The 26,069-nt window shown below is 42.0% G+C and overlaps 1 protein-coding gene across 4 annotated transcripts in view; it reads right to left on the minus strand.

Moving 5' to 3' along the window:
- The window catches only part of ptprua (protein tyrosine phosphatase receptor type Ua), a 187,139-nt gene that overhangs the window by 81,751 nt on the left and 79,319 nt on the right, over positions 1 to 26,069 (minus strand). For all 4 annotated transcript variants that reach the window (XM_062410447.1, XM_062410446.1, XM_062410445.1 and 1 more), the window contains exons 3-4: positions 12,668 to 12,939; positions 762 to 843 (exon numbers count right to left, since the gene is read on the minus strand). In XM_062410447.1, the coding sequence (XP_062266431.1) occupies positions 762 to 843; positions 12,668 to 12,939 (354 nt within the window). The remainder of the gene's footprint in view (positions 1 to 761; positions 844 to 12,667; positions 12,940 to 26,069) is intronic.

Raw genomic sequence — 26,069 nt, forward strand, 5'->3', positions numbered from 1 at the left:
AAAATAAAACCACTATAATAAGTTCAACAGCCAGTTTAGAACCCACCCAGTATGTTGCAATCTAACATTCTCAAACATATCACATGCCACAATAACTGGTCAAACTGTTACTTGGATAAAGCTATTTAACGAAAAGCCGATGTAGAGCCTATTTTTAAATGAAAGTTTTTATTTGTTTTTTTTTTGACTATGAGTGATTTTGTTCTGGACGCCATCAGGGGTCAGTGGATCTTTTCTTTTCTTCCTGGCAGAATAATTAGTTTTTGTTCTTAGGGGCTAAATACAGAAAATGGTCTTTTATGACAGGTACATCTGCAAAGAGCCTGTGTACAAGAAGACTGTGGGGGTTGTGATGGTAAATGTAACAGAGCAGAGCATAATGTAACATAACCAGCACTCTGAGGCTCTAAGATCCCAGGGATGACAAAGGAACAAGAGACTTACCAGAGAGGATCAAGGTACAACCACTAGCTGTCCTTCTCTTGTCTGTAACATCGTGTTAGCTGTAAAAGTGCTCAGCTGGGAGCATGACGATCACAGGAAAAGGTCAGCCATTGTGCCGGCACCAGAGAGAAGCCCCCTGCTGTGTTACTGTGCCTCTGACACTCGGACAGGTAGCAGGCATATGTGCCCGCCTGTCAGTAGGACGCTCTTAGTCTTCATCACTTCCAGTAACCTGCAGATCTTCTGTCCCACACTTTCCCCAAACTCTAGTAAAGGTCAGTATGTAGGCTATGAGCGGTGCAGTGTGGGTTACTTACAACAGGGGTAATTGAGCAGCACAATGTCGTCCAAGGCAATGTAGCCCTGCCGCTCTTCGGAGACAGTTGCTTCAAAGATGACCTGTGGAGACAGAGGACCATTTAAATGACTTCAGACCATTACATGTTGAGTGGCAACAAAATTGACAGTGTGGGAAATTACTGGGATGTGGTCCTCAGGCCTGTCGACAGCAGAAGTCCAGACTTTCTTTAAACCCATTGTAAAGTTAATCTCCAGGGTAAAACTTGATATTGCCATTAAAACGGTAATGAGGAATTTTTCTTGAGAAGTTTTGTTTTCTAAATCAACTCTGTTGTGTGGTGTTTCACATGCAGATTTCTTCAAAAAGAGTTTTATCAGCTCTCTTAAGAGGTTAAAGAAAACTATAAATCATCAAACTCTTTTATAGCCCCTCAGAGTCAGAAAAAGCAAGCACTCTCTAGAGCCACATTTTTCTACTAAAATGTCATTTTGTACTTAAAGGTCAAACAATTCATATATTTCTGCTCTAACACTCTGTTAAACAGCAACCACAAGACTGCTCAATGTTCGTGACCTCGTTGGATTGTGTGAACCTACATTGCCAGATTTTTGAGGTGGAAAAACAAATTTGATAACAAGCGTTAATAAACAGTTCACTTCTCCACATTCAAATATCAGATGTTATGATCGTGGTCAATGACTAAATCTTATTTGAATCCTTTCCCACAAATTTCTTTCATTTCCCTGTTTAATGTATACTTTATCTGAATCAAAGGTCTAAGGATAGCAGGAGTTAAATGCTGCACACATTGTAAAGCTTTTAGGACAATTTGTGGTTTGTAATAGTGGACTAGATATACTACATAAATTGACTCAAAATAAATATTGCTTAGATAATGCAAGATGTAAGATTTGTGTCACTTGGTGACATTTGAAAGATTGCCACTTGTAATAATACATTGTGAGATAATTTAAACCTGGTGCAATAACTCATGAATAATGTGAGTAACCTTTATGTGTTCTGATACATGCAGGTACAAATCAGAGTCATTTGGATTCTCAGTGATGGCCAGAGAATACATAATTATTTTTGCCTTTGTCCCCTTTATTGTAAATATTATACTTTGCCTCCAACAATTAAGGTTGCAAAAGATGATTGCCCATGATCATTGTTTACCTGGAACAAAATACATTTAGAGGATTTTGTCTACTGGATAAAAAAAACATGAAATACCAAAATATGGGCATAATTAACCCAAACCTTGGATTTGCGGTTATGTCATTAAATGTAAAGTAAACACGAGATGTTTTGCCTTATCCGGCTTTGTAGTGCACAATGCATTAATAAATTCCTTTCTTCTACTCCCCCCTGTCCCCTTTACCAATTCATACAGGAGCCGAGGGTGTCCTTAAACACAGCTTAAATATTCACTCACTCATCTAAATGAGCCGGGCGCATGCAGAGCCTCAAAGTGAATCGGGAGGCCTCCCAGAGAGCATAGAAGTCATCCTGGGTCTCCAAGTAATTACAGTCAGCGGAGCCCGGATCATTCCCTCTACAAGCAACTCTTCCCTTTTTGCTGCAGCGACAAACTCTGAACCTGAGGTTGTAATGCATTGACAGCTGCTAAGATGAAAGCTGTAACTGTGCAGTACAACAGTGTGTGCATGCGTGCGTGTGGTAGTCAGAGAATTTCACCCTACTCACACTAACCCTAGTTCTTTATGCCCAAGCCAAGTGGTAGTCAGTCTATGACCCTGCAGTCAGACGGGCAGTAGTTTGCAGTGTTGACAATACATCAGGCTTTAAGTGCCTCAGGCCAATCAATAACACAAAGGCCTTGGCAGATGGATACAGACAAAGGCTTTCTTTCCACTAATTTTTTTAATGTTTCATTCCTATGTCGGGCCATTAGAGACGTCGGACCGATAAACTATTCAATTCATCACGCGTCAGCGCACCCGGCACCATCGATTCACTCAGCTCCGCACTTTGAGTCATCATTTAGATCCTCCACACTGCCCTCACTTATGGAAAAGTGTGTTTGACTATGACTGCGCCAAACACTGAGGAATGACACATGCAAACACAGGCTAATGTAAAATGGCTACAGTGGGATTTCCTGGCAGTTTGTACATACAGACCGCGGCAATAGAATCGAGGCAGTTTGGTGGATGCGTGAGAAGCACAGAGGAGCTGTGGTAGAGCTCAAAACAAGGCAGCCAAGGGAGAAAAAGAACAACTCTAGCAAACAGTTTAACAACATGTATTCAGTGTAAGAAATGTTGTGCCAATGCAGACACAACATGACGTAACACAACAGTAAAAGCCTCAATGCCTTGATATCTACAACGTGCAACCAGAAGGATACAACTGAAATAAACCTATATCGATGGCCTGCTTTCCAAATGCCATTGACAAATATTATTAAAATAGCAACCTTTACTGCATAACTAACCTACTCAGAAACAGGTTGACTTCAGAGCATCTGATCAAAAACACTGCCACACAACTGAGCAATCAGCTCATTGGAAGAATGGAGAATTCATGTCTACAGGATCAGATAAGACACTTATACCTTTTTTACTCAGCCCTATGATACATATTGGGATTTGTAAAAATGGGCTATACAAATACAATTTTTAATCAATTTGATCAGCTGTTCATTTCCATGATAATTCTGCCCCAAATTTCAGAAAGTGGGTCACTCTGGGTTTAAAACATGACACACACACACAGTGTCAGAATTGTGAATGTTGGTTTTAGCTGCATTTATATTTATAAGTAAATTTTATTACCAGCACAATTGGTGATAATGCAAATGATTTCATGATCATAGAACTGAAGGAGGACTACGTGAATACAAATATTTTTCTCAAAAAGGATGAAAATGATGGTGAATGAAATGAAAACTAATCTCACTATCCCATAGCTGCACATTATCAGGCTAGAGAAAATAAATCATATCTTGTTTTTAATAGTTTTCATTTGATTTGATCATAATGTGACTAAATGGCCCCAAAATGTTAACTATGGAACAATACATCATCAATGCACTTTGTCTCTATACCTCCAGGCTTAAGCCTGAAACATGCTTCTGCGACTGCGTCTTTTCACGCCGCTGTGGCGCAAGACTCGTTTCCATTCATGCTTCCCCAACCGTTGCACGTCTTACAAAGCAATTCCGCGCCAGAACACTAGGCGGAGTAATGCTTTTTGTCGAAGACGACCTTAGAGACGCCTTCTTTCTTCTTCGTCGATTGTTTATTTACATAGCCACTGCGGCTCCTCGTAGCCTTTTTCTGGCAGACAAATCCGCCAGTCAGTGACAGGTTATACAAGTGATCATACTATCGGATATCTTCTGCCAAGTGCTCTTCTATTTGGTCCATATTCGTTCTTCTAAATCTTCCGTGATTTCTGCCGGTATTATGGGGCATGAAACCGGAAATGCAGCTCCAGAAGGGATGTAGTGCAGACCAATCACAGCCTTGCGGGCTGAGTGAGCTTGCGGAGCTTTGCCGTAAATTTTAGAAAAGGGGGTCGACACCCGTCAGCACGTAAGGAGGGATACAGAAGCACGTAAGGGACCCGGAAGGGCTCTTGCGCTTACAGGGCTGTGAAAACGCAGAAGCATGTTTCAGGCTTTAGTGTTGCAGTGTTGTGTTTGCTGCATGTGTTGTTAGACTGGTGTTGGTTTCCTAAAACATTTTGTTCATTTTCTGTTTTTTTAACGTATCTTTCAATATTTATCTGTTACTGAATCTGTGAAGATGTTTTCTGCACCTTCATGTTTTGAGTTAATGTGAGTTCAGGTCTGTTGCCTTTTGTAAATAGATTTAATTGCTGATTATTTGCTCCTTGCTTTGTATAGTTTGACACAATTCTTTTATTTTTTCCTTATTATTTGTCAGACTTGACTCTTAATAGCCCCCCTACATTATCACCCAGCATCCAACCCAGCCTTTATGCAAATGTATTCTTGTGTTGCAGTGCGTGGGGCTTGCAGGGCCACCATATTAGAGGGAGATGTACAATTCTGGAAAGAGGCGGCAAACGATGCAGGAATATCAATCAACAGATAGGACTACCGTGCATGGGTGGAGGAGATAGGAAGTGGAGGATGGAAGCTTGGGCCACAGTGATACTGTTTGTCATGTGGCCTGATAGAATCTTTAATATTTGATGGCGGAATTTTTACCTTTTTCCAATACTCGCGCAAGAAGGCACTGAGGATGAGAAATACATTTTTGCAGACAATACAAAAGATAGATTTTTTATTCAACTGAGAAAATCTGGTTCAAGATGATGTCATCCTCCGGCCTTCTCTCTGTCTCTCTCTGGCTTTTGCTGGTACAAAAATTGGAAACATAAAGGAGCCTTGTAACACTGCAAACGCGCAATCTGTGAAGTATGAATCATGGTTTGCTTTACTGTGAGCAGCAGGGTGCCATCTCACAGGATGGAGCTCTGTGTCATTGTCAGCGAAGCAAAGGAAATGAGATGAAGGAGAAATTCCAAATCGGGGAAGTCCTGGCACAAGAGCAGCGAGTGGAGCCGGTTAAGGAGATTGAAGCAGCTGGACGGCCCCCATTTGATGTAAAAGGCATGCAAGCATTTTAATATGTGTCTCCTGCAGCATCGTGTTTGGCTCATAAAATTCAATGCTGGAGAATTGATAGTGTAGAGTAACAAAATCCATACTGCGTCCTGGGAGGCCTCATGCTGAATACATAAAACCAAGTGCAGTTGCATCAGAAAGAATTGCATTGAAAAACAAGATTACACAGTAATGAATATTTTTAGCTTTAAGTTTTCATTACAGCACGGACTAATTATTTATTTATGTGCACTCATGGTAAAAGCCATCAATCTTCATGAGGACTTTAATTAATTTAACGACTTACATGCAGTCGTTTGAAAATTGCAACAATGCTCTGTTAATTGATTTCTTCAGCTAGAACAAGGCCAACACAATTGATCCACATTGGCATTGTGGCAGTGAAGCATTGGAATATATGACGTGCAATTGAGCCTGTCCTCATCTTTCTGCAGTCTGAGTAAACCCAGTGAGGTGCACTGGTGGAGGAGCGCTGCGGTGTGGCTGCTGGAGGACAAGATGACACGAGACGACTGGCTTTCTTTGTTTGTGGTTTTGGTGCTTAGCTGAGAATATGTGGTGCAGGTTAAAAACCCACCAAACGTGCATTTCCCTCAAATATTAAATCTAAAAAATGAATATTATCTTGTAATTATTACATTTTTTAAGTCATAACATTATTTTATAAAGAATTATCACACAGTTCTATATATTTTTTAAGTCTTATACCTCATTTTATATTCTTTTTATATTGGTTGCAGGAAGCCAGGATTCTCAGAACTGAATTAATGAGATGAGTCCCCCGCCCCAGCATAACCCTAACATCCTGTCAGAAAAATCCATTAAGGACATACCAAAATAAATACTATAGGATTAGTATATCCATTAGTGACAACATTTAGTCTAACCGCCTTTTTATTTTACCGGGAGATTTTCAAATGTGAGAGTATTTAGTCTAAAAGCCGACTCCAAATAAAACAAACTTTAAATGCTTTTGATTGTTAGAAGCAGTTTTGATTGACCAATTACAGTCAGCGCTAACCCAGTGACGAAGATAATGCATTTTCTGTTAGTGCCTCAAAATAAGAGTCATCCTGTGTTTCGCTTCTTAAACGCTCTAAATGTGAAGTAGCGGTACCTCATTCAGCTCTGACACGGTGCAGTGATAAAACTGTTATGGGGCAGACAATCCGAATCCAGTGTGACTGCAACCACAAATAAAGCACTATTATGTACACTCCTTATTATAGATAAGTAAAAAAGAGTGGCATTAAGAATACAGCAAACAGCTATTTCAGGAAACAACCACCTGGAGCAGTAAAAAAAAAAGGACATCTAGAGGGGAAAACCAGCTTTTTTAAAAAAAAAAGCAACTCTATACCTCTTTTCCTCTTCTGAAAACCAAGCTTACCAGTCCTGACAGTCTAAAGTCCCTTCTCCAATAGAAACGTCTGTTCACGGCAGTCGCACCCTGTGTTGGAGGATGTAGGGTCATGAACTCAGCTCAGATGAAACACACTGATCAAATCTGGTTGATGGCCAGTGGTGGTTCTGCAGGTGGAGACGTGCAGCAGAACAAATTAGATAATCAACCTATCAGCAGCTGTTCTGTATAACTATATGCCTGCATGCTGTTGTAGCTGATAAATGATGTAATATTGTGCGTGGCCTCACTTCATGATGATTCATTGCACAGAAAATGACATGAGGCAGTAGAATCGCGCTTGTATGGAGTTAACTTAAAAATAAAGTAGCATAAAACTATAAAGCTATTGGACGAACAGAGGTGAGTCATCATTGATCGGTAGCTTCACTGACATGCATGTGTGCAGCTCAGTCATGGTCAACTGAGGATGTTCTCCTCTACTGAAGCTGTCAATCCAGACGACAGGAGAGCGAGGAGGAATGCAGATCTCTGTGCTACAGGACATGCCCTTTCAAAGGTGCTACCCATAAGTTGTTGCTAATAAACTTCAATCCATTTCCCAGTGGAATGCAGTCCTGCAGTCACACTCTTGCTGTGCATTGGGCTAAACCTGGTCGCCTCATCTCATTGCTGTAGCATCCAGTCTGTCAGTCTGAAGAAGTAGGGCTGGTCAGTGGACATATTATAACCCTAACACTCTAATGGATGCATTGATAGTTCTTGCCGGTGAGCATCACCACCAATTGCTCCTAGTGAAAAACCACGTTTGGTAGCAGAGAAAACCGAAGTAGCTAATTCCAAAAGTCCCTATTTGTTGATGTGCTTTTTTTTTTCTTGTTTTTAAATAAAGCTGCTCAAAGGGATAATTCACCCAAAGATGAAAATCCACTCATTATCTATTCACCACTATGCCGATGGAGGGGTGGGTGAAGTGTTGAGATCACAAAGCACTTTTGGGGTTTCAGGGGTAAACAGTGCTTCAGCCAAATCCATTACAATAAAGGTAACTGTTAACTACTTCTTCAAACGTAAAAAAGACGACAGAAAAAAACGCCTCCACGCTGTTCCTTTGATGTTATCCAAGCGTCCGCAAGCCCTGACATTCGTATCAGACTCAAAACAGCATCACTTGCATCTGTTTTTAGCCTAAATGTCCTCTGATACCCTGCTGCCCGGAGCCGCGTTGCCAAGTAGCACATGAGGATATCAGCGACACCTGTGATTACTGCAGGTACTAGTAACTACAGAAAAGAAAAACTTTTAAACTGTGAAAAATATTTCAGGGGAGCAGTTAGTAAGACTCAAGCTCAACAGAATACTGCCATTACTACTACTGCTACTACTCATTATCTCTGTTTGAGGTGAGCAGCTCCAAGATTCGATGCACTTGAATCAGTGATTGTGTTGCATTGTGGGCAATGTAAGTGCTAGGTTTTGGAAGGAAGAGACATTTGTGGACTAAGGCTTGCAGCTTTCAACACCAGTTATAACAGAGTAAGATAAAGTGCTGTAGTGTTAGCTTTGAGCACTTGGAGCACAAATGTATATTTGTCTCGTATTTGCATCGCTTAAAAGGCCATAATAAAAACGTTCAATGCATAAAATATACGTATGATGTTAAATAATGCATCAAACATATAATCTATGTATATCAAATTAATTTATCACATAAATGAATATGTAAATGTAGATACAATAACATGTAATAAATGAATTATTACATTAGCTAACTCGCCATGGACACGTCTTTAAACTCCCAGAGCAGTAAACAGTTCTTTTATGTCCTCGGCTGGAGGGGCTTTGTCAAAACAGAGACAATAACCCTTGATGATGTTATCAGGGTTATTTTTAGGATAGCACAGATGGAGTATAAGGGACATGGCAGTATAACAAAAAGCAGAGGCAGTCTAAGGAGGAGATGGTATTGGTTGAGTTATGGATCCAGTATTTTGGGGGTTTGGGTTGAGATGTGTCTGCCTCTGCTGCATAAATTTGAACCATTTTTCTCTAATCTGGCTGTTCTGAGTCCCCTAAACCCAGAGGGAGTGCAGATCTATATCACTAGAGTGCAACTTTAATGGTTAAATTGGCCAGTTGGCCGACATGCTAAGACTTAGTGTCTTTCTTTGCACAGTTCCAACGGATTTTAATCTCTCTAAACAGATTTACATCAGCCACCTTGTCATTAATAAAATGCTGCATGAACCAGAAATTGTTCTAATTTACAGCAAAAAATAAGCTATCAACATCGGACATCTGGAAGCCAAAATGATTGGCATTGACCAACACACCTCTGATCACAGTCCAACACATCAGCGACCAGTCTTTCCTGAGGGAGTGTAAAGGCTCACTGATTACAAGAGTTTTTTTTCAGTTTTTTATCTCCAGCCACCACTTCCTTCAGCAGCCACACACGTTCTCTACCAGACAGACCTTCCTTGGCTCCCTGGTAGCCTGCAGGGGCTGATCTGGTCGCTAGCAGTGCTGGACAATGATCTTTATCGATGAGACTTGATGGATCAGAGGAGCCCTGTGGGGTCCTGCGAGGAGCTTGGAGTCCTATGGGAGCTGGTGAGGAGAGCAGGCGCGTCCCCGTGGGAGGGGAACACTTGAAAAGGCAGCGAGCCTCACTGCGGACTCACTCCTGTCCCTCTTCGTGCAGCAGAAACAAACACTTTATTCCTCCAGGCCTACATGTACGCCACTTCACTCAGCTGCTCGGCTTCACCTGCTCCATTACCTGCTGCCAGTCAACCAGGTTCATTAGGCAAACAATGCAATCTGTCCTGTGCCTACCTGCCTGGCGGGAGGTCTTTAGAGCATTGCACCTTCTCATCAATCAGGCAGCTTGGAGATACATCACATGAATAGTAGATTACATTGCTTATGCACGTCTTTCCAAGTGGCAAACACCATGGCGCTGAGCAAACTCCCTGCCTGGGCTGCCTGGGCTGACTTGTCTGATCACACACCCCAGCTCACCCCGCTGACAGCACCCTCCCCCTGCCTCCACCTCCTCCTCCTCCTTCTCCTCCTCTGCCAGGGTGCGTGGCGGCCAAACTTCTAACGTCCACAGAGAAGGGAAGAAAATCATTACTTTAAATCAGTTTGGCTGTTTGTGAGAGTCGCGCAGGACAGGAGAACTGAGGATGGTAAAGCGCAGGCTGTCCTCATTGATCTGCGCAGCCCTCTAATCTCATTAACTGGCTCTTGATTTATTGAGATGGGGCCCAGGGTGCACCAAGGTTATGGAAGCAAACACCTGGCCCGCTCCCCCCCGCACCGAGGGTCGCATGGAATTGAGGTCAATTGACTGTTTCGGCGGACCCACGCTCCCACAGTCCCTCACACGGGCTGGCGCCGTCTCATTAACGCCTGTTTTGGGTGGGGATAGAGCGGGGGTGGGAGATGGCAGGCTTGATGGGAAGAAAGAGCATTAGGGGATAGATTATCGGCTGTAATGAGGTGAGGCAGGGCTGCATCCAGTCATCAGAATCGTACAAGCTTCACAACAATGCTAATAATGCCGCACCAACAATACAGGCTTCAAACTGAGCTATATTGATTACACTGCAGTACGCAGGTAAATTGACTAATAAATAAAGATACAACACAAACACATGCCCACTGTAATTATACACCTATTGAGCCACTGTGATATATGAGACTGCTGCAATTAGCTAATTCCTGCATATGGTGTGAATGATAATATTGCGCTGACGTGGACACAACCATGGGTCAGTGTTTGGTTGCCACGGAGCAGCTCGGTGAGACAGCTGGTGGTTTAGTGCCTTGCTAAGTGGCACATCAAGCTTTCAATGAAGCGAGCCGTGGCGCTTTCTAGGGCTGGGCAACAAGCTTGAAATCAGGATGATAATATTACAAAACTATTCTTTTTTACATTGATACATATCACAATTATTACATGTAGTTGACCGGACTAGAGCTAAACTGGATTAAAGCTAAACAACACAGTGAACCACTGAGAGTAATGATTAGAGCGCTAGCGTAGAAGACCCAACAAAGTCTAACACAAACACATACGCCCACCAGAAGCTCTCATTTTTGCTGAAAAGCCCCAAAATCCTACACTGTTCTCATTGGTTTTATTTATTTATTAGCAACAACTTCCATGGCTACAAATATAGTCATATAACTGTTCATTGCAATGCTGTGGTAATGTAATGTAAAGCAGCTGACGTCATGACTCATTTAAAATAGAAACCTCAAGTCATTAGTTTGTTATTGATTACAGTTTGCGCGCCTTAATTATTTGTAATTTTACATAACACTGATTTCTTCCCAGCATGTGGTCAGCAAATCCCTAATAATAGTGTGGATTTTAACAGCCCTGATCTAATCATTCAAAGATGACTGATTTATCTTCTATTGATTCACTTGCATTTGATTTGATTGTTTATTAATGTCTAAAACAAAATTATTGAACGCTTTCATTATAAGCTTAAATGTCATAAGTAAATATTTTCTTGGGTTAATGCAAAACAGCATTTTGAGTAGAATAGTTGAGTAAGAATAATAAAAAAAGTCTCACCACTTCCGAGGTTATCATCATTATGCATATTTTAAGGAATAAATGCAGTCCCATACACTAACAGATGCTTCTGCTAAGTACAGACATCCACTTTAATGATCACTTTAAGCAGATACAGGACAGAGACTGTCTGTTCACTTATTCCTCTGCACTGTTTGTGATGACGAGACATTAGCCTGATGTCTGCAGACAGCTTGAGAGAGGAGATTTAAAATACACACACTGTTCAGTCGCCTGCTGTGGCCAGGGATTACTTCTCTTCCACAAACAAGAACAGAGAACTAACCGCACCACTAAGTTACCAGTGCATATACATCAAATAAAGCCTTCATGTTTACGGAGAGAAGGAGCAAATTCAGCTCCATTATCAGCATCATTATCCTTCATATGAAGGTAGCCACCAGCCCATTGATCAGCAGCTAAAAGGTAAATCACCAATTTTTGTTTTATTCTATAAAATTTATTCCAGTTTTTACTTAACCTTAACTACCTATCCACATTGAATTATTACTAAAAAAGTCCCTCTAACACATCAACTATGTTCATTTTATGTTGAAAAAGAAGTGTGTGTGTACGTGTGTGATGTCTATACATGTCTAAAATGAAAAATCAATTATTATAACGATATGACATTTCTCTCTATAAACCAATGAGCAACATTCAGTTAACCAACAGTGTCAGCCCTGCTAAAATAACAAAACTGAATATTTGAAGGGTTATTCCAGTGCTTTAGGATAAGTATTCCATAAAACAGTGGATTAATGAGAGACAGATTAAATATAAAAAAGTTCATATTAAAGCAGCAGACGCAAAGATATCCTGCTATCAAACACATTGGATACTACATTCTCTATAAAAGAACTCTGTGATGCCTTTCCTTGGATCCTCCCTTCCTTGCAAATGTCTTGTTAACGCTGCAGAAGACAGTTAGTTCTTAAAGTTTTCATGGGTAAAATCTGTCATTGCTAAATAAAACTGGGCACCTGCTACAAATAGTCCTCTTCCATGTAATAAAATAGAATCTTCAATAAGGGGAGCTTTTGAAGGTTTTTGGGGGGATTTTGGGCATTATATTGGTGTGGGTTGTGCTGTTTGTTTGGATCCAATTTACATATCTATAATTACAAACCAGGTTTCATTTTTCTGACAAAATGCTACATAAACAGCTGGACTGAGGGCAGTATAAGGCACTGTTGAAAGCAGTACCATGACAAAAGTCCCAGATTGCTGCCAAAATCAGCTGATTTTCCAGTCTGCAAACTAGATTAAAAAAACGACATTAATTTACAGCAATGCAAGCATTTACTGCGGCCAGTGCCGTCCTCTTTTTCTGGAGAGACTTACCTGGTATTCACTGGGCCAGAAGGTGCTGACGGCGAGCTCCACCTGGTGAAACTGGCGTCCCTGGGAGCCCGAGATATTCCACACCGCGCTGCCCTTGGGGCCCCCGTTGACCCGGATGTAGACCTGCAGGTCCCCGGGGCTGTGGCCGTCGCGACTGTACAGGAAGTAGCTGAACTGGATGCAGTGGGTGTCATTCTCGCTGAGCGGGAGCAGGAGCAGCTGAGCCCGCTGGCCTCCGAAATGTTGAGAGGAATTCACCATCATGAAGGACCCTGGAGGAGAAAGACAGATTAGACGGCTGTATCTACTATTGCTCTAGTATCAACTCAAATACTGCTAATTTTACATTTCATTTAGCTGACGCTTTTATCCAAAGCGACTTACAATAAGTGCATTCAACCCCGAGGGTACATATCCAGGATGAAAAGAATCAAGAATGTACAATTTCTTCAAAATAAAGCAAAATTACAAACTGCTATAAGTAAGTGCCATTTAAGTGCTTCTAAAGTGTCAGTTTCAAAAGTTGTTAGTATATATATATTTTTTTTTTTTTTTTTTAATTCAAGATATAGTCAGAAGAGGTGTGTTTTTAGTTTTCAGCGGAATATGTGTAAACTTTCTGATGGCCGGATGTTAAAACATCATTGGTTGACTGAGATGGCTTATTGAGATAACCTATAAGAATAAAGAGCTGATTGGAAGTTTAGTCCTGATAAAATTGAATGACCTTGTCCAAAAAGTAAGACTCTTCTTGGTCCAAACAGCACCTGCTATACCTGCACAGTACACTTCACAAATAACAGTTGTTTCAGCCTTTCCACCTGTCAGGCAGAGCTTGGTGACCTGAAATCTGAAAAAAATAACAAGATCCGTCTCTTTAGGCTTCACCTGTAACACCTCAGCCCAGGATAGAAATGTCATGTTAGTTTTCAGGCGCTGAAGAACGACTGCTTTCTTTTTTGTTTTTTAAATCCCTGAAAAGAACCAGACAGCAAAATCTGACAGGCTCAAGGTTGTTATCCAGAGTATCTGTGCAGGCCTCTCGGGCTATTTGTCTGTTTTTGGTCCGTCTCTGCTTCTCCCGGCTTCCTGCCTTAACAGGGGCTTCCATCACTTTTGCAGCACGGCCTCTGATCTGATGTGTTCAAAGCTGTGGCGAAAGGTTTCAGATTGGGCTTTCATGTTGGACTTCGGTTCACAGAGTCACCGCTGCCTCTCTCATCCCAGCTGCACTGCAGAAATCTCCTGGCCACAAGAGAAGCGCAGCAGTGGAGAGTGGGGGAACTACTGTAAATGGGGAGGCTTGCCACGTTTAGACGCCTGCTTGAAGCAACACTGTGGAACTGTTCCCGAGTCGTAGTGGCCATTGCAGCCACAAGTGGTGATTCATTCTGTTGGGCTCTGAGTCTGAGCGGGTTTCATGAACAGGAAACAAAGTCGATCAATCACTTGAATGGAGCACCAGTTGCACTGTCCAAAACTCCAGAGAATTCTGGCTATTTTTCAGTTTCTGTTTGTTCGAAAGGTTCAAAGTATTTTTTTACTCATTCAGTCAGGAGATTTATCCCCCCACTCAAGTTTAATGTACAGGACCAGGCATTTGAGACATGGACTGACTGAGGCACGATTATGACAAGTTAGTGCCTGATCAAATTGACTTCGGGGCGGCTGTGGCTGAGGGGTAGAGTGGTCGTTCTCGAACCTGAAGGCCGGCAGTTTGATCCCCAGTCTGACCCATCTGCATGCCGAAGTGTCCTTGGGCAAGATGCTGAACCCTGAATGGCCCCCCCATAGAATATCAAAAGTGCTGCGAATAGATGCACTGTATGAATGGGTGAATGTAAAAATGTACTATAAAGCGCTTTGAGTGGTCATCAAGACTAGAAGAGTGCTTTATAAATACCAAATTATTTACCAAAACATTTACCATTTACTACAAAACCATTTTAAGATAAGACGGGTGAATAAAACAATTATACAGACACAACAAAAAAAAGCAGGAAGGGCCAGAGACAGACTTCCATGGTCAGGAATGACAATGAGTATGGCATCACAGACATAAAACAGTTAAGAAATGATCAAAAAGGAAAACAAATAACAATCAACTATAATTTTCCAGAGGGGGTTTATGTGAAAACGCAAAATGAATCAAAGGCACCAGACAGTCTCCAGAGTTTCTTCTGTCAGCCCCTTATTAAAATAACGGAAAAATGTCCAAGCCCATTTGAGAACACAGATGGATATGGTTCGGAGGATTCCCATTGAGTGAGTCCTCGTGCTGAAGACTCTTCTAAAATGCAGAAGACACAAAAAGAAAAATGGTGTCTTACATATAGCAGATGCCAACAAAGACGTTAACAGAGCCGACAACAGCCAACGCAGTCTGGAAATTTCTTTCATCTTTGTGTGAAGGTGTCATGAGACCTCCTAAACGCTGCTCGGGTTGTGTTCCACTGTGACTTTGCAGACGATGCAACGCGCTTGTCAGTACAGATATTCATGGTTCTGTATAAGGCACTCGCCAAAACAAAAATGCTCTGATAAGTTCACCTACAGTAAAATGGTTTTCATATAGTTTAACATCCTCTATCTACATCACACCGTAATCGAAAGAATGTCATCGCACTTAGTGTGAATGAAACCCACTAAACTATGAAGGGAAAATGGCAAGACCATCTAGTGTCTTGTCACTAGATGGTCTTGCCATCTAGTGACGGGTGTCAGGAGTGTCGAGAAGTTAGACTCCAAGAAACAAACTGACCAAAAGCTGAAATGTCACTGAAAAGTTTCCGGCTTCGCTGATGTGCAATAATTGGTACACTATAAAATGTGACGATGCGATAAAAGCTAAGGCTGTCTGCGTTTGTTACCTTGGACTGCTTATAGTGGCCTCGGGGATTGCACAGTTTACTTCCTGATCTCCCAATCATCGTCAAACTGACTCTTTGATGCCGCCGGAAGGAGGGTGAGCGCACGCCAAGTGCACATCCAACCTTCACAACAACCTGCAGTGATGCGACGGCTGCCAATGCTCCGAATTGAGGAGGAGCACAGAGAGCGGGACTGTGGGCTGTGTGGTAGACTAGGTGCTGTAGTTGAGCGAGAGTACAATCAGAGCCCTGCCTCCTGCATTAATCATACTGACACGGTTATTAGGCCATAATGGCAGCCAAGGGAATGCTTAAACCAGAGAGATGGCTGTAATACTCACAAACTGACATGCAGGATACATATCGGCACAAACACCCACTCACATACACTGTTTACAGGCCCCAAAATACTCAAAGCCAAGGCCTGCTTGTGAGAAGTGGCTCCTTTTACCAATGTTCCATCATTCCTATTCCTGGATCATCATCCTTCTTTGTTCTCCTTATTTCTTCCTCATCTACCTCATTGTTTACAAACCAATTTTTGTAACCTTTTAATTCTCCATCATCGCCACCTCATTGTTGTGCAAATAGTACAGAATGCATGCAAACAAGCATTAACAGAATTACTTATATTGTATTGTTCAACCAAATTTGTTATAAAAAGACAATTTTTTTTCAAGAAAAGACAAAAAAAACACTTAATTTGACGTCATTAAAAGGTGATGTGTGGATCCATTTTCACCAAGTTATAACAGACGTCCCATGTAATTGGTGAGTCTATTGTCTAAATTATACTATTCCTAGTTTGTATTAATAAGTAATTTGTTCATGTATCAACTGTGGATCAAAAGTCTAGTTTGAGTGTGATCTTTTTTTCTTTGGTGCCCATATGGAAATACAAAAAAACATCTCAGAAGCCAGGTCAGACCCATGGTAATCCTGGATATGAAGAGATATAACATGTATATCACAAAACCCTGCTTGAACACTGTCCATCCGTTCCCTCGACTCCATCTCTCCTGCCCCAGAAGCACGGAGGAGACGTCAAACTGCCAGAAATAGGATAACAAGAAGCTGCCGTCCTTTGAGATCTGTCCGTACCCTTGGACAACACTAATATTTTCCCTCACCTGCTCAGGGGAGAAGCCGAGCTGGCGTGGGCTCAGTCCACCCACCACCACCACCAGCACCACCTCCCCCTGCCAACCACCGCTGCTGCAGCTTCGATGTGCGACTTCTCGGGGGAGCTCTGGAGCTAAATTGCTTTTTCTTCAGCTATGAGAGCTGGAGCCCCTCGTCGCTGGAGGACAAGCCTCCAGCTGCCCTCATGACAGGATAGCATTGGGACGAGTGAAGGGGATACAGTGAGGAAACTACAGTAATGCTCTTTTCCACATTATAGGCAAATATCTCTAAACGTTTATCCTATTGAGTGAATCAAATAAAAGGCACAGGAGTGGCGCGGTGGTGCAGTGGTTATCACTTTTGCCTCATAACAAGAAGGGTTCAAATCCTGGTTCCTTCTGTGTGGAGTTTGCATGTTCTCCCAATGTCTGTGTGTGGGATTTCTCCAGTTACTCCAGCTACATCATAAAGACTATGTGCAGATTAAGGTTACAGTTGAGACTCTAAATAGCTCGTCGATGTGGATGTGAAAGGTTAAATCTGTAAGTTTGATATGCAGGCGACCTGTGCAGGGTGCAGCCCGCCTCTCCAGTCCCCTGCAACCCTTTAGAGTTGACCATACTTTTCTTGTTTCATTTCTAAGTAAGTTTTTCTATTTCTTTCCTTCCTAAACTTATCTGATCACCGGAAAAGTCAGACCATGGAATCTTTGAATATTTGACAATTTGCTAAAAATTGCCATGTAACTATGCTCTAATCAATTTCAAATATTGTTGAGAAAAATAACAGAGCGTAAAAAATGTAAGTATGATGAAGATATTTTTATTAAAAGGGAGGATGTTAGTATTATTAAAAAAGCATTTAAAGGTCTTATAGGTTGTATTGCTCCTGTTCCCTTATGAAGCAGATATCTGATGATACAGAGTCTGATGCGATACATATCTCTCCTTGAATGCTGATTAAAACGTGTCCGTATCTGCCTCATTGAAACAACACAGCCAGATTATTTTATCTTAGACTCAACTTATTGAGCCTCCCAATGCAAATACTGAAGGTCATGGTTCAAAATTATAAAGTTTAGAAGCTTAAATTATTGATGGTGAAAGTTCATTGAGGTGAAGGCCACCCCTGAGACTGACATGGTACGATCCACGAGAAAGAAGACGTCTCACTCTGTTGGATTTTTTGGGAACGGAAGGCGACATTTTTTCATTTTAAGTAAAATTGATGCCAAGCACAGATTCAACACATGAAGCTGCAGCTGGACGTTTTCAATGTTGCATTGCTAACGACACTTAGCGTCAGAGCTGAGTGAATCTGTATATTTATACTGTGCTTCTGTGTTACTACTGCTGCTACGGCTAAATAATTTACATGCACATTTCACTAGTTAATGCAGCTGGATGCTGCACTGTAGAGCCCGGCTGACTTAGAGGATCTGTAACACAAAGAGGCTGAGGTAGACAGAACGCAACGGAATCTAAAAGGACTGCAATTCGATCTTCATTATTTCAGCCGATACCAATCCATTAAAATGTGTGTGGATCAGTCTGATAGCTACTGATCCACAGGATTGGCTCCGAACATCTCTGCTAACATCTGTGCAAACTGATGTTAAGCCACGACAAACTACCCGAGAAAAATGTTGTCTCCTATTTATGACATTAAATTATTAAATGTGTTTTATTTACATATTTAGAATTGAGGTTAAAACAAACAAACACTGTCATGGTGAAAATAATGTGTTGTTTATATAGACTCCCACTAATTAAGTTAAAAAAAAAGTACTTCAATTAATCCTCCAGTCGCGTATTTTTTGTTAACTGGCAGTTGTCTCTATTACTTTGCCAGCCCACTTATATCATTGAAGGTAGGCTGCATTGTATTAGCTTTGTCAACTAAGTGTGCCTAATAGACTGGCAGCTGAATTTATGGTTTGATGGCCTTTGAGCAACTGCATAGAATTGAATGGCACCGAGAAGAGAACACTCCTCCACCAAGGCCCAAGGTCGCCTTATAAAACCTAAATAAATGCAGTGGATGTAGTTTGAACATGCCTGATTCTTTGTATCAAATTTCAAAATTGTACTCAGAGAAATGTAGGACAATTTTCTTAAATGTTTAAGACGGATAAAAGAAAGAGCCTGGATCGCAGCACCAAGTTTCTTAAAAATCGTTTCGATGTGTAATCCTGTGAACGAAGAACAATCGAGCAAACGCTGATGAAAACCAAATCTCCTCGTTGAGATGGACATCTTAACAACAACACTTTACTGAAGTTACTTAATAACATTTTAATCATTGTGAGTTGGGTCCAGCTCTTTGTCACTTGATCCCCCTGCAGCTACAACCCCAAGCTCTTCAACTTTCTCTCGACTAACCCTTAGAAACTTAGGCTGTCACCCATTTCTAAAAAAAATTCAAGGATTAAATTAAGCATAGGTGGAAAAGTTCCAATTGGAACTGTACTGACGTCAGACCATCTGGAATTCTTCCTGATCCAGCAGAGGGCGCACACTATCAGCGTGACCTACTGACCAATCCTCATCCAATGCGTCGCTGACCAGCTGAAGAGTGACTTGTGGTTCTAAACAGCAAATTAACTTTGTATCATGCTATCTGTGGACTCACCCAGTGAGGCAGCAGAGGAGGCACCACGGAAAGGTTGAGGACATGTTCATCCTCATAGGACGTGGTCCTCTATTAGATACGGTCCTGATCTACCCCTCGTTTTTCTATCCCTTTTATTTACACTTCTATATTGGTATCTCTTACAGCGCGTCTATTCTACTTCCTGTATTTGTCTAATTTCCCCTTCTTTGTGATTGTCTCTCCCGCCCTGATGTGTTTCAACTGTGTCCAATTATCCGAGCCTCCCTTGTGTATTCAGTGTGTGAGTATGTCTGTTCTTCTCCCCTGTGTTACCTCATGTTGCTGTTCTGTTCCCCAGAGTCGCCTCCTGCTTCCGTTCCCTTGTGTTCCTTGAGTCTTTTGAGCTGGATTCGTACTCTGCATATGCTCGCCTGCCTATTTTAATTTATCGTCACTGCGCCTCTGGGCCTTGGTGTCTTCTGCGTTTGGGCCCTGACTATTTTACACGGCTTCATTATATTTGTCAAGCAACACTGATGTGGTATTGGTGAGGAACACCACAACAAGTTGAGCCTTGAAGTTGTGACGTTTTCATGGCTAAGGTCTTCACAAATATTTGCCGTTTTACACGACCAGCAGATACAAAGTTAAATAAGCATTCATTTGTAATCATGTTTGTGGTCCCAGAATACATGTAAGTCATTTATGTTCCTCTCTTGTGCCTCATTTTCCCTTTTATTTGTATTTTGTGTCAGTAATTCTGTATAATATAGGGTGTATGACCCCAAGTAATGCAATGCAAGTAAATGCCAGGATCATTAAGCTGATATTGTCTGTTTTTACTTGCCCAGTCTTATTGATTAAACACATTACCCATCTTGTAACACGTGATTCCTTTTTATGCCGTCTATGGCACACAGTGCACACGGTCTGTCCAAATCCCACGAAAACTTCACAGTTTCCAACAAACTCAAAGAAAAGTTAAAGTTTGAAATTAAGGAGTTGCATGAACTTCCAGTTGAATTTTGACCGCAATTTTGGCCTCAGTTTGGGAATTGCTCACATCAATGGGTTTTATAAAGTTCTTTGCTGGCAGCTGGCAGGATAAGAGCTTGATGAAAGTGGTGAGATTGAATCAAAACTGTGACGTCACAGACCAGGAACCCAAATCATTAAAAAAATTAGAGGAACCACAGAATCTTTCCAGGTTTTTCACTTGTAGTGAAAACTTTTGTTATCAAATGTTTGTGTAAAAATACGGATTGGTGCAGCTTTAAATCATAGAGCAGCCCAGGAGAAGAGATGGGCCCAGCTGCTGAAGGTTAGAACAAAGGCACAATTTGTAAAAAAACAAGCCAGCGTCTCTTCATTTTAACATGATGGAGGAATTCAACATGATTGATGCACTAATTAGAAACTTGATCAAATTCATGAAGATAGCTTTGATAACCTTACCCACCATCCTTGAGGAAACACACATGCAAAGAGACACATAATGGAGACGCGCACACACACACACACAGGTCGGTGTAAGAAAAATACATCCACTGAAATTCTCCATAAATCCATAAAAGCTGATAAGGTTCCATCTATTTCTCCCATGACCCTGCCAAGGTCGAGGGAACATGCATTAAGAGATTAGGGCACGGCTTCAGCTCCCTGAATTCATATCAGAATGTGGGGTGGGAACCTGAGTCATAGGTCTGCCTGCTTTTATCACACTTACACTGAGGGGGAAAAAGGCAGGGGGAGCCGAAAGTGGAAAATAGGGGCGGGGAAGTGCAGCAAGAAAGGAGAGGGAGATAGCGAGGGCTTTTATCTTTATGTTTGTATCCGTCATTTTCGTCAGCTTCCCTCCACCGCCATCAATAACGCTTTGTATAACTCTGGCAGGCCCTTTCTACACCAATGACAACACCATCTTTCCTTGAAAAAGGCCGGGCAAATTTTTATCAAATTTTTTATCTAACACTGTCTAGCTCTCATCACCACCTCCACCTCCACTCGCCGCGAGTAACAGTTAACAGTCCGGCATGATTGGTGAGAGCGAGCCGGGCTATTTTCCCCCACCCTGCTCCTCCAGGGCATTTGGAGAAGGTCATCCTAGATTTTCAATTTGGTCTGTGAATTTGGTCTTTCAGATCTTCATCTGCTTTCTGTCTTTTGTTCTTTTATTTTCCTCCTGATATCGCATCCCAGAGCTATAGTGACCTCAGATGATATTGCACATACAAGTATCGTGAAGTGCGGCGAGCCTGGATGATTGGCCGGGCCCAGATTGGTCTCACTGTTGTCTCCTCTTTCTATCTGTGGCTGCAGTGTGTCATCTGCTCACTGCGGCTGGGACTACTTTACTGGAGCCAAAAGGCGATGCAGATTTTGCCATTTACAAAGTGACACAGTGCTTACACCGTGCAAATGGGGAAATCTGCAAACCAACAGCAGCTGGTCATGAATGCGACACTGACAGAGCCTAAACAGCCCGCGAACAATACAAGTCGGACTGCAGCTGACAACTCCGGCTAATGAATTCCCCAGGTGAGACTCAAGAGCCCAGCAGACAGCCTGGAGACCACTCACAACTACAGAGTCATTACTGTGTTTCTACACTGGCGCTTCCAGGATGCACCGATTAGCAGCAGATACAGAGTGAAAGGTGCCAACAATGTTGCCTTTTAGTGTTTGTGCACATGCTGCTGCAGCGCTTAAACTGGAGCTGCTGCTGCTGCTGTGTTTATGCAGCGCACACCGACCAACTGGAGAGTAGCTCATTCATTCCCGAACCCTTGATCTCAAATGCATACTAAAATTAAACATTAGCTCACAGAAATATGTATCTGCTGGAGCCACATCAGTTCAGAGAAGCCAAATTCATTGGTAGCCTATACGTCCCTTCTGCTGTCGCAGACCTTATTCAATTGTCAACCTCACAAACACAGAAGACGGGTTTTATCTCTCAGAGATTTCAGAGCCCATCGACTATCATGCGACCACGAGTGAGCCTATGGGTGCAGCGGTAAATAGTCTATGCACTCTAGATATCCGGGCCAAGACTCTGTCTACTGTTTGCCATATGCTGTTTACGGTCCAGCTTATTTATTTTATCACAGGAGTCAAATGTTTCAACACACAAAAAACTAACCGCGATTTTTTTTGCATGTGTATTAGGTCCAAACGACATTTCGGCTAGACTCCATGAAAAACTAACAGCATATGAATGCAGATAAATTTAAATGCAGAGAGCCAATGCATTTTGGTCAATGTGTTCTGCCTCTTCTGATCTCCAAATGGGCTGTTTACCTGGCGGCAACCAAAGCCTGCTCAAATGTGATTAGTCAAACTATAATCTGTTTATAGAGATAAAACTTTCAGTAATCGGAAATGTTGGCATTATTATCATGGTAACGTTGTGTCCCATGAAAACCAACAGAATCAAGAAGTCTTCGCTCAAGATGGTAGCCTCTCCTTCAGATGCACTCTGTGCCCCGATAATTACACATGATTAACACGTTTAAATGACAAATCCTTGCAGCAGCCATAACAATCAGGACGTAATGACACTTAAACACAGGAAAATGCTCTTTGTTTGCTGTAACCAAACAACAGACCAAAGTGTCTTAAAATCCTGATCACATTTCCTCGCTGACCTTATCCAAGTGTGTATTATTGTTTCAATATAATTTTAAACCAAACCATGATTCTTCCATAAACAATCCAAAGTCACATCACAAAATGATGTTTCAATATTTGAATTAATAAATATACAATGGTTGCCCGTCGTTGAACAGCCAGTGTTAATGTCATTAGAGGGGAGCAGCGATGGCTCATACTAAAGGTAGAGAATGCCGAAAATGTTGCTGTTTTTCATATAAAATAAGAAAATTAAGTATTCCTACAGCCTAGACTAACATGTGCACGGAGGAAAATGTGATATTGTTCCTTTTGTACCTTTCCGGCTCAACTTCTGTTCCAAGAACACGGTAAGAGCATTTCCCAGCAGGAGATCAGGGTAGACAAGTAATCTGATTGGCCGCCTGTGGCCGATGCTGATGAAAAAGTTTTGCTGCAGCCAAACTTTTCTCATTGACAAGCTTGTTGACTGCCCACACTTCAGCTCCACCTCCCCAGAAGCGGAGTTTAGTAATAAAACGATGGACTTCTTGCTACTTGCTTGCAGCATGGATTCAGGGTTGCCCAAAAATAAATCTCATCTTGATCCTGACCTCGGGCCTGAGACACCGGTCCGGAGTCGGAGTCCGGGGCCAGCTGACAGAGATGTGTGTGGTTTCGCGGGAGGATGCGGGGGAATCTTCTCTGTGGCAGAAATCAATAGTGCATTAGCAGCCGTGCAGCGACAACGTGTGGGCTGACTATCCTCCCTCAAACCACTACCAGCTCACTGCCCTTCTGCTGCATCTTGATACTCCTGCCTTCAGCCTCTTCATCTAAACTCCTGTGATCTAGTGTTTGTTTCATCTCTGCATCGCCGAGGCCTTTGGGGAGCTGGTGCACTCTCTGCTCTTCAAGCCCATATTACAGTTTGCTCTATTTCTTATAAGATCCCTGGTCATTTAGTAAACAGAGAAGGTAATTTCCCAGGCCCTGGTCCTTCCCTTTGCTCTATGTCATTATAGTAGAACACGTACATGAGGTGCCTCCTCCCCTGAGAGGAAATATCTATAGTACATTCATCTGCAAACTTACCAACACAGAGATGAAAATGTTTTCCTTATGTTTTTTTCTACAGCAACTAAGTGGTGTCCAGGTAAATCTGAGATATTATCGCATGATTAACTAGATGGGAAGAAAGAGCATTTCTGGTGCATAATAAAATAATGTTTTCTGATCTTAAAAATAAAAAAAATCATATCTTTATTTATATCAATAGCAAAAAGTAGTATATCCTTATCTCCTTTCAATCTATGATGAGCAGCAGGAAATATGCTTGGCTGTAAATGGCCATTAGCAAGGGCAGGGGCCCGAGGAATCTAGTCAATAAACATGCAAAGGCTGGTCAAATTTGGGAATGCTGTTGTTGTTTAGTGCAATATATGACAATGCAGTTGTGTTTTATATAAAGAAAATGCAAGCACAAGTGAAGTCTCACTCTTATCTAAGTCAAATTCCTTTAAGACATGCAATGAACTGCAGATAGTCTCCTGTGAAAGGCAAACTCTGGGAAATGGATATTTTCCAGAGGTCATGTCTGAAAACTTTTTATACTCACTAGCACACAGTATTTAATCAACAATTGAAGTTACTGTGTATCACTGCATTTATTTAGAAAAATATTAAAATAAAAATGTTTTAACCAAATGTATCATCATAAGAAAACAACAGTATGATGCCATAAGTTAATACTTTGTCTTCATTTGAAGGATGAGGTATCTCCTCTATGATGACTTGAGTTGTGCTTTATTTAATTTTGTCTTGAGGTGGTTCTCTGTGGATGCAGGTCGTTCATAAAGCTGTCTTCCCTCCACACACTAGTTGTCAAGGAAGCTCAAAGGTTTAAAGGAATGTAAACTTGAAACTGTGACAAATTGTCCATGAATGAGAAATGGAAACTAGAGCTCCATCTGAAACGAGGGAAAAATACACATCAGCTGAGTGTGGCTTTTATCTACTCTCTCTCTCTGTGCCTAGAAAAGCCACAGAAGGACTTTCTTGATTAGGACAAATGGATGTGACTGTGGTCCTTCAAGGCGAGAGGGAAAAAGTACATCCTTCAGAAAGAAAGCATCTTCTCCAGACAGACTCGTTATCACTTTCTTGATGACTCCCAGTGGGTGTTTCTTGGGGTCTGCACAGTAACAGACGCCATCACACAAAGGACCCTGAGATCTCTCAGACATCATCAAGTCTTACAAAGAGATTAGGGAAAGAGGAGACCTACAATGTCCTGTAAGTGCAAGGCAAATGACAAAATGCAACATGAGAATGAGCGCTCCGGTAGAGTAACCCGAGGTAAAAGGAGGAAGACGCCAGTCGATAAAAACGTGTCCTGCAGAGGAGCCGTCCTGAGTCCTCAGCTTCCGTTCTGCTTGGCAAAGACAAACAAAGCCTTTCATTCCCCAAACCCATCTCCTCTTGAGATAAGCCTGCTTCTTGGCTGTATTTGCCCTTCACTGATGGGGAAGTGATAATGAGAAGTCGGTGGGAAGTTTAAGCCAATAACCTAAAATCTGATTTCCATCAGTTGGTGCAGTGCAGAGCTGCAGCATCTGTGCGAAAGAGGAGGAGGAGAGGAGGGTGTATTGGATTTGGCAGGCTGGATCAAGGCCCACTGCAGGTCACTGCAGGCCCACTCCCAGCTCCCCCCTCCACCCACATCCACAGAGAGGCTGCGATAAGACCCTATCTTTTACAGTCGACCTGAGTGCCAGTGGCGGACGTGCAGAGTGCATCTGAAGGAGAGGCTACCATCTGGACCACATCACCTTCAAGATGCAAAGGCCAGCACTTCTTTTCCTCCACCTGTCCCCCCCTAAGCCCAGTTATGAGGCCCTGACCCCAGGAACATATTGTGGGACCGCCAGTGGGAGGAGGGGGGGTGCTGAAATAATAGATGCAAAAATCTGAAACAACAGCAGCAACGCCTGGAATTGGACAGTAACAGTTTTGCCTGACGCAGGGTTTTTAAGTCGAACGCTGAGGAAAATAAGTTTTGATTTGAGCTGCTGACAGATATGAGATTGTGTCCAATACAAAATATAATCAATTCACAAGGAATAGTAAAAAATATAGTGTTCCCAACATAAATGTATTAGTCGAAAAGCAATAAATCAGCATAAATATGAATCAAAAGGTTCAAA

The sequence above is a fragment of the Platichthys flesus genome, chromosome 17 (genome assembly GCF_949316205.1).
Source record: "Platichthys flesus chromosome 17, fPlaFle2.1, whole genome shotgun sequence".
Taxonomy (NCBI): domain Eukaryota; kingdom Metazoa; phylum Chordata; class Actinopteri; order Pleuronectiformes; family Pleuronectidae; genus Platichthys; species Platichthys flesus.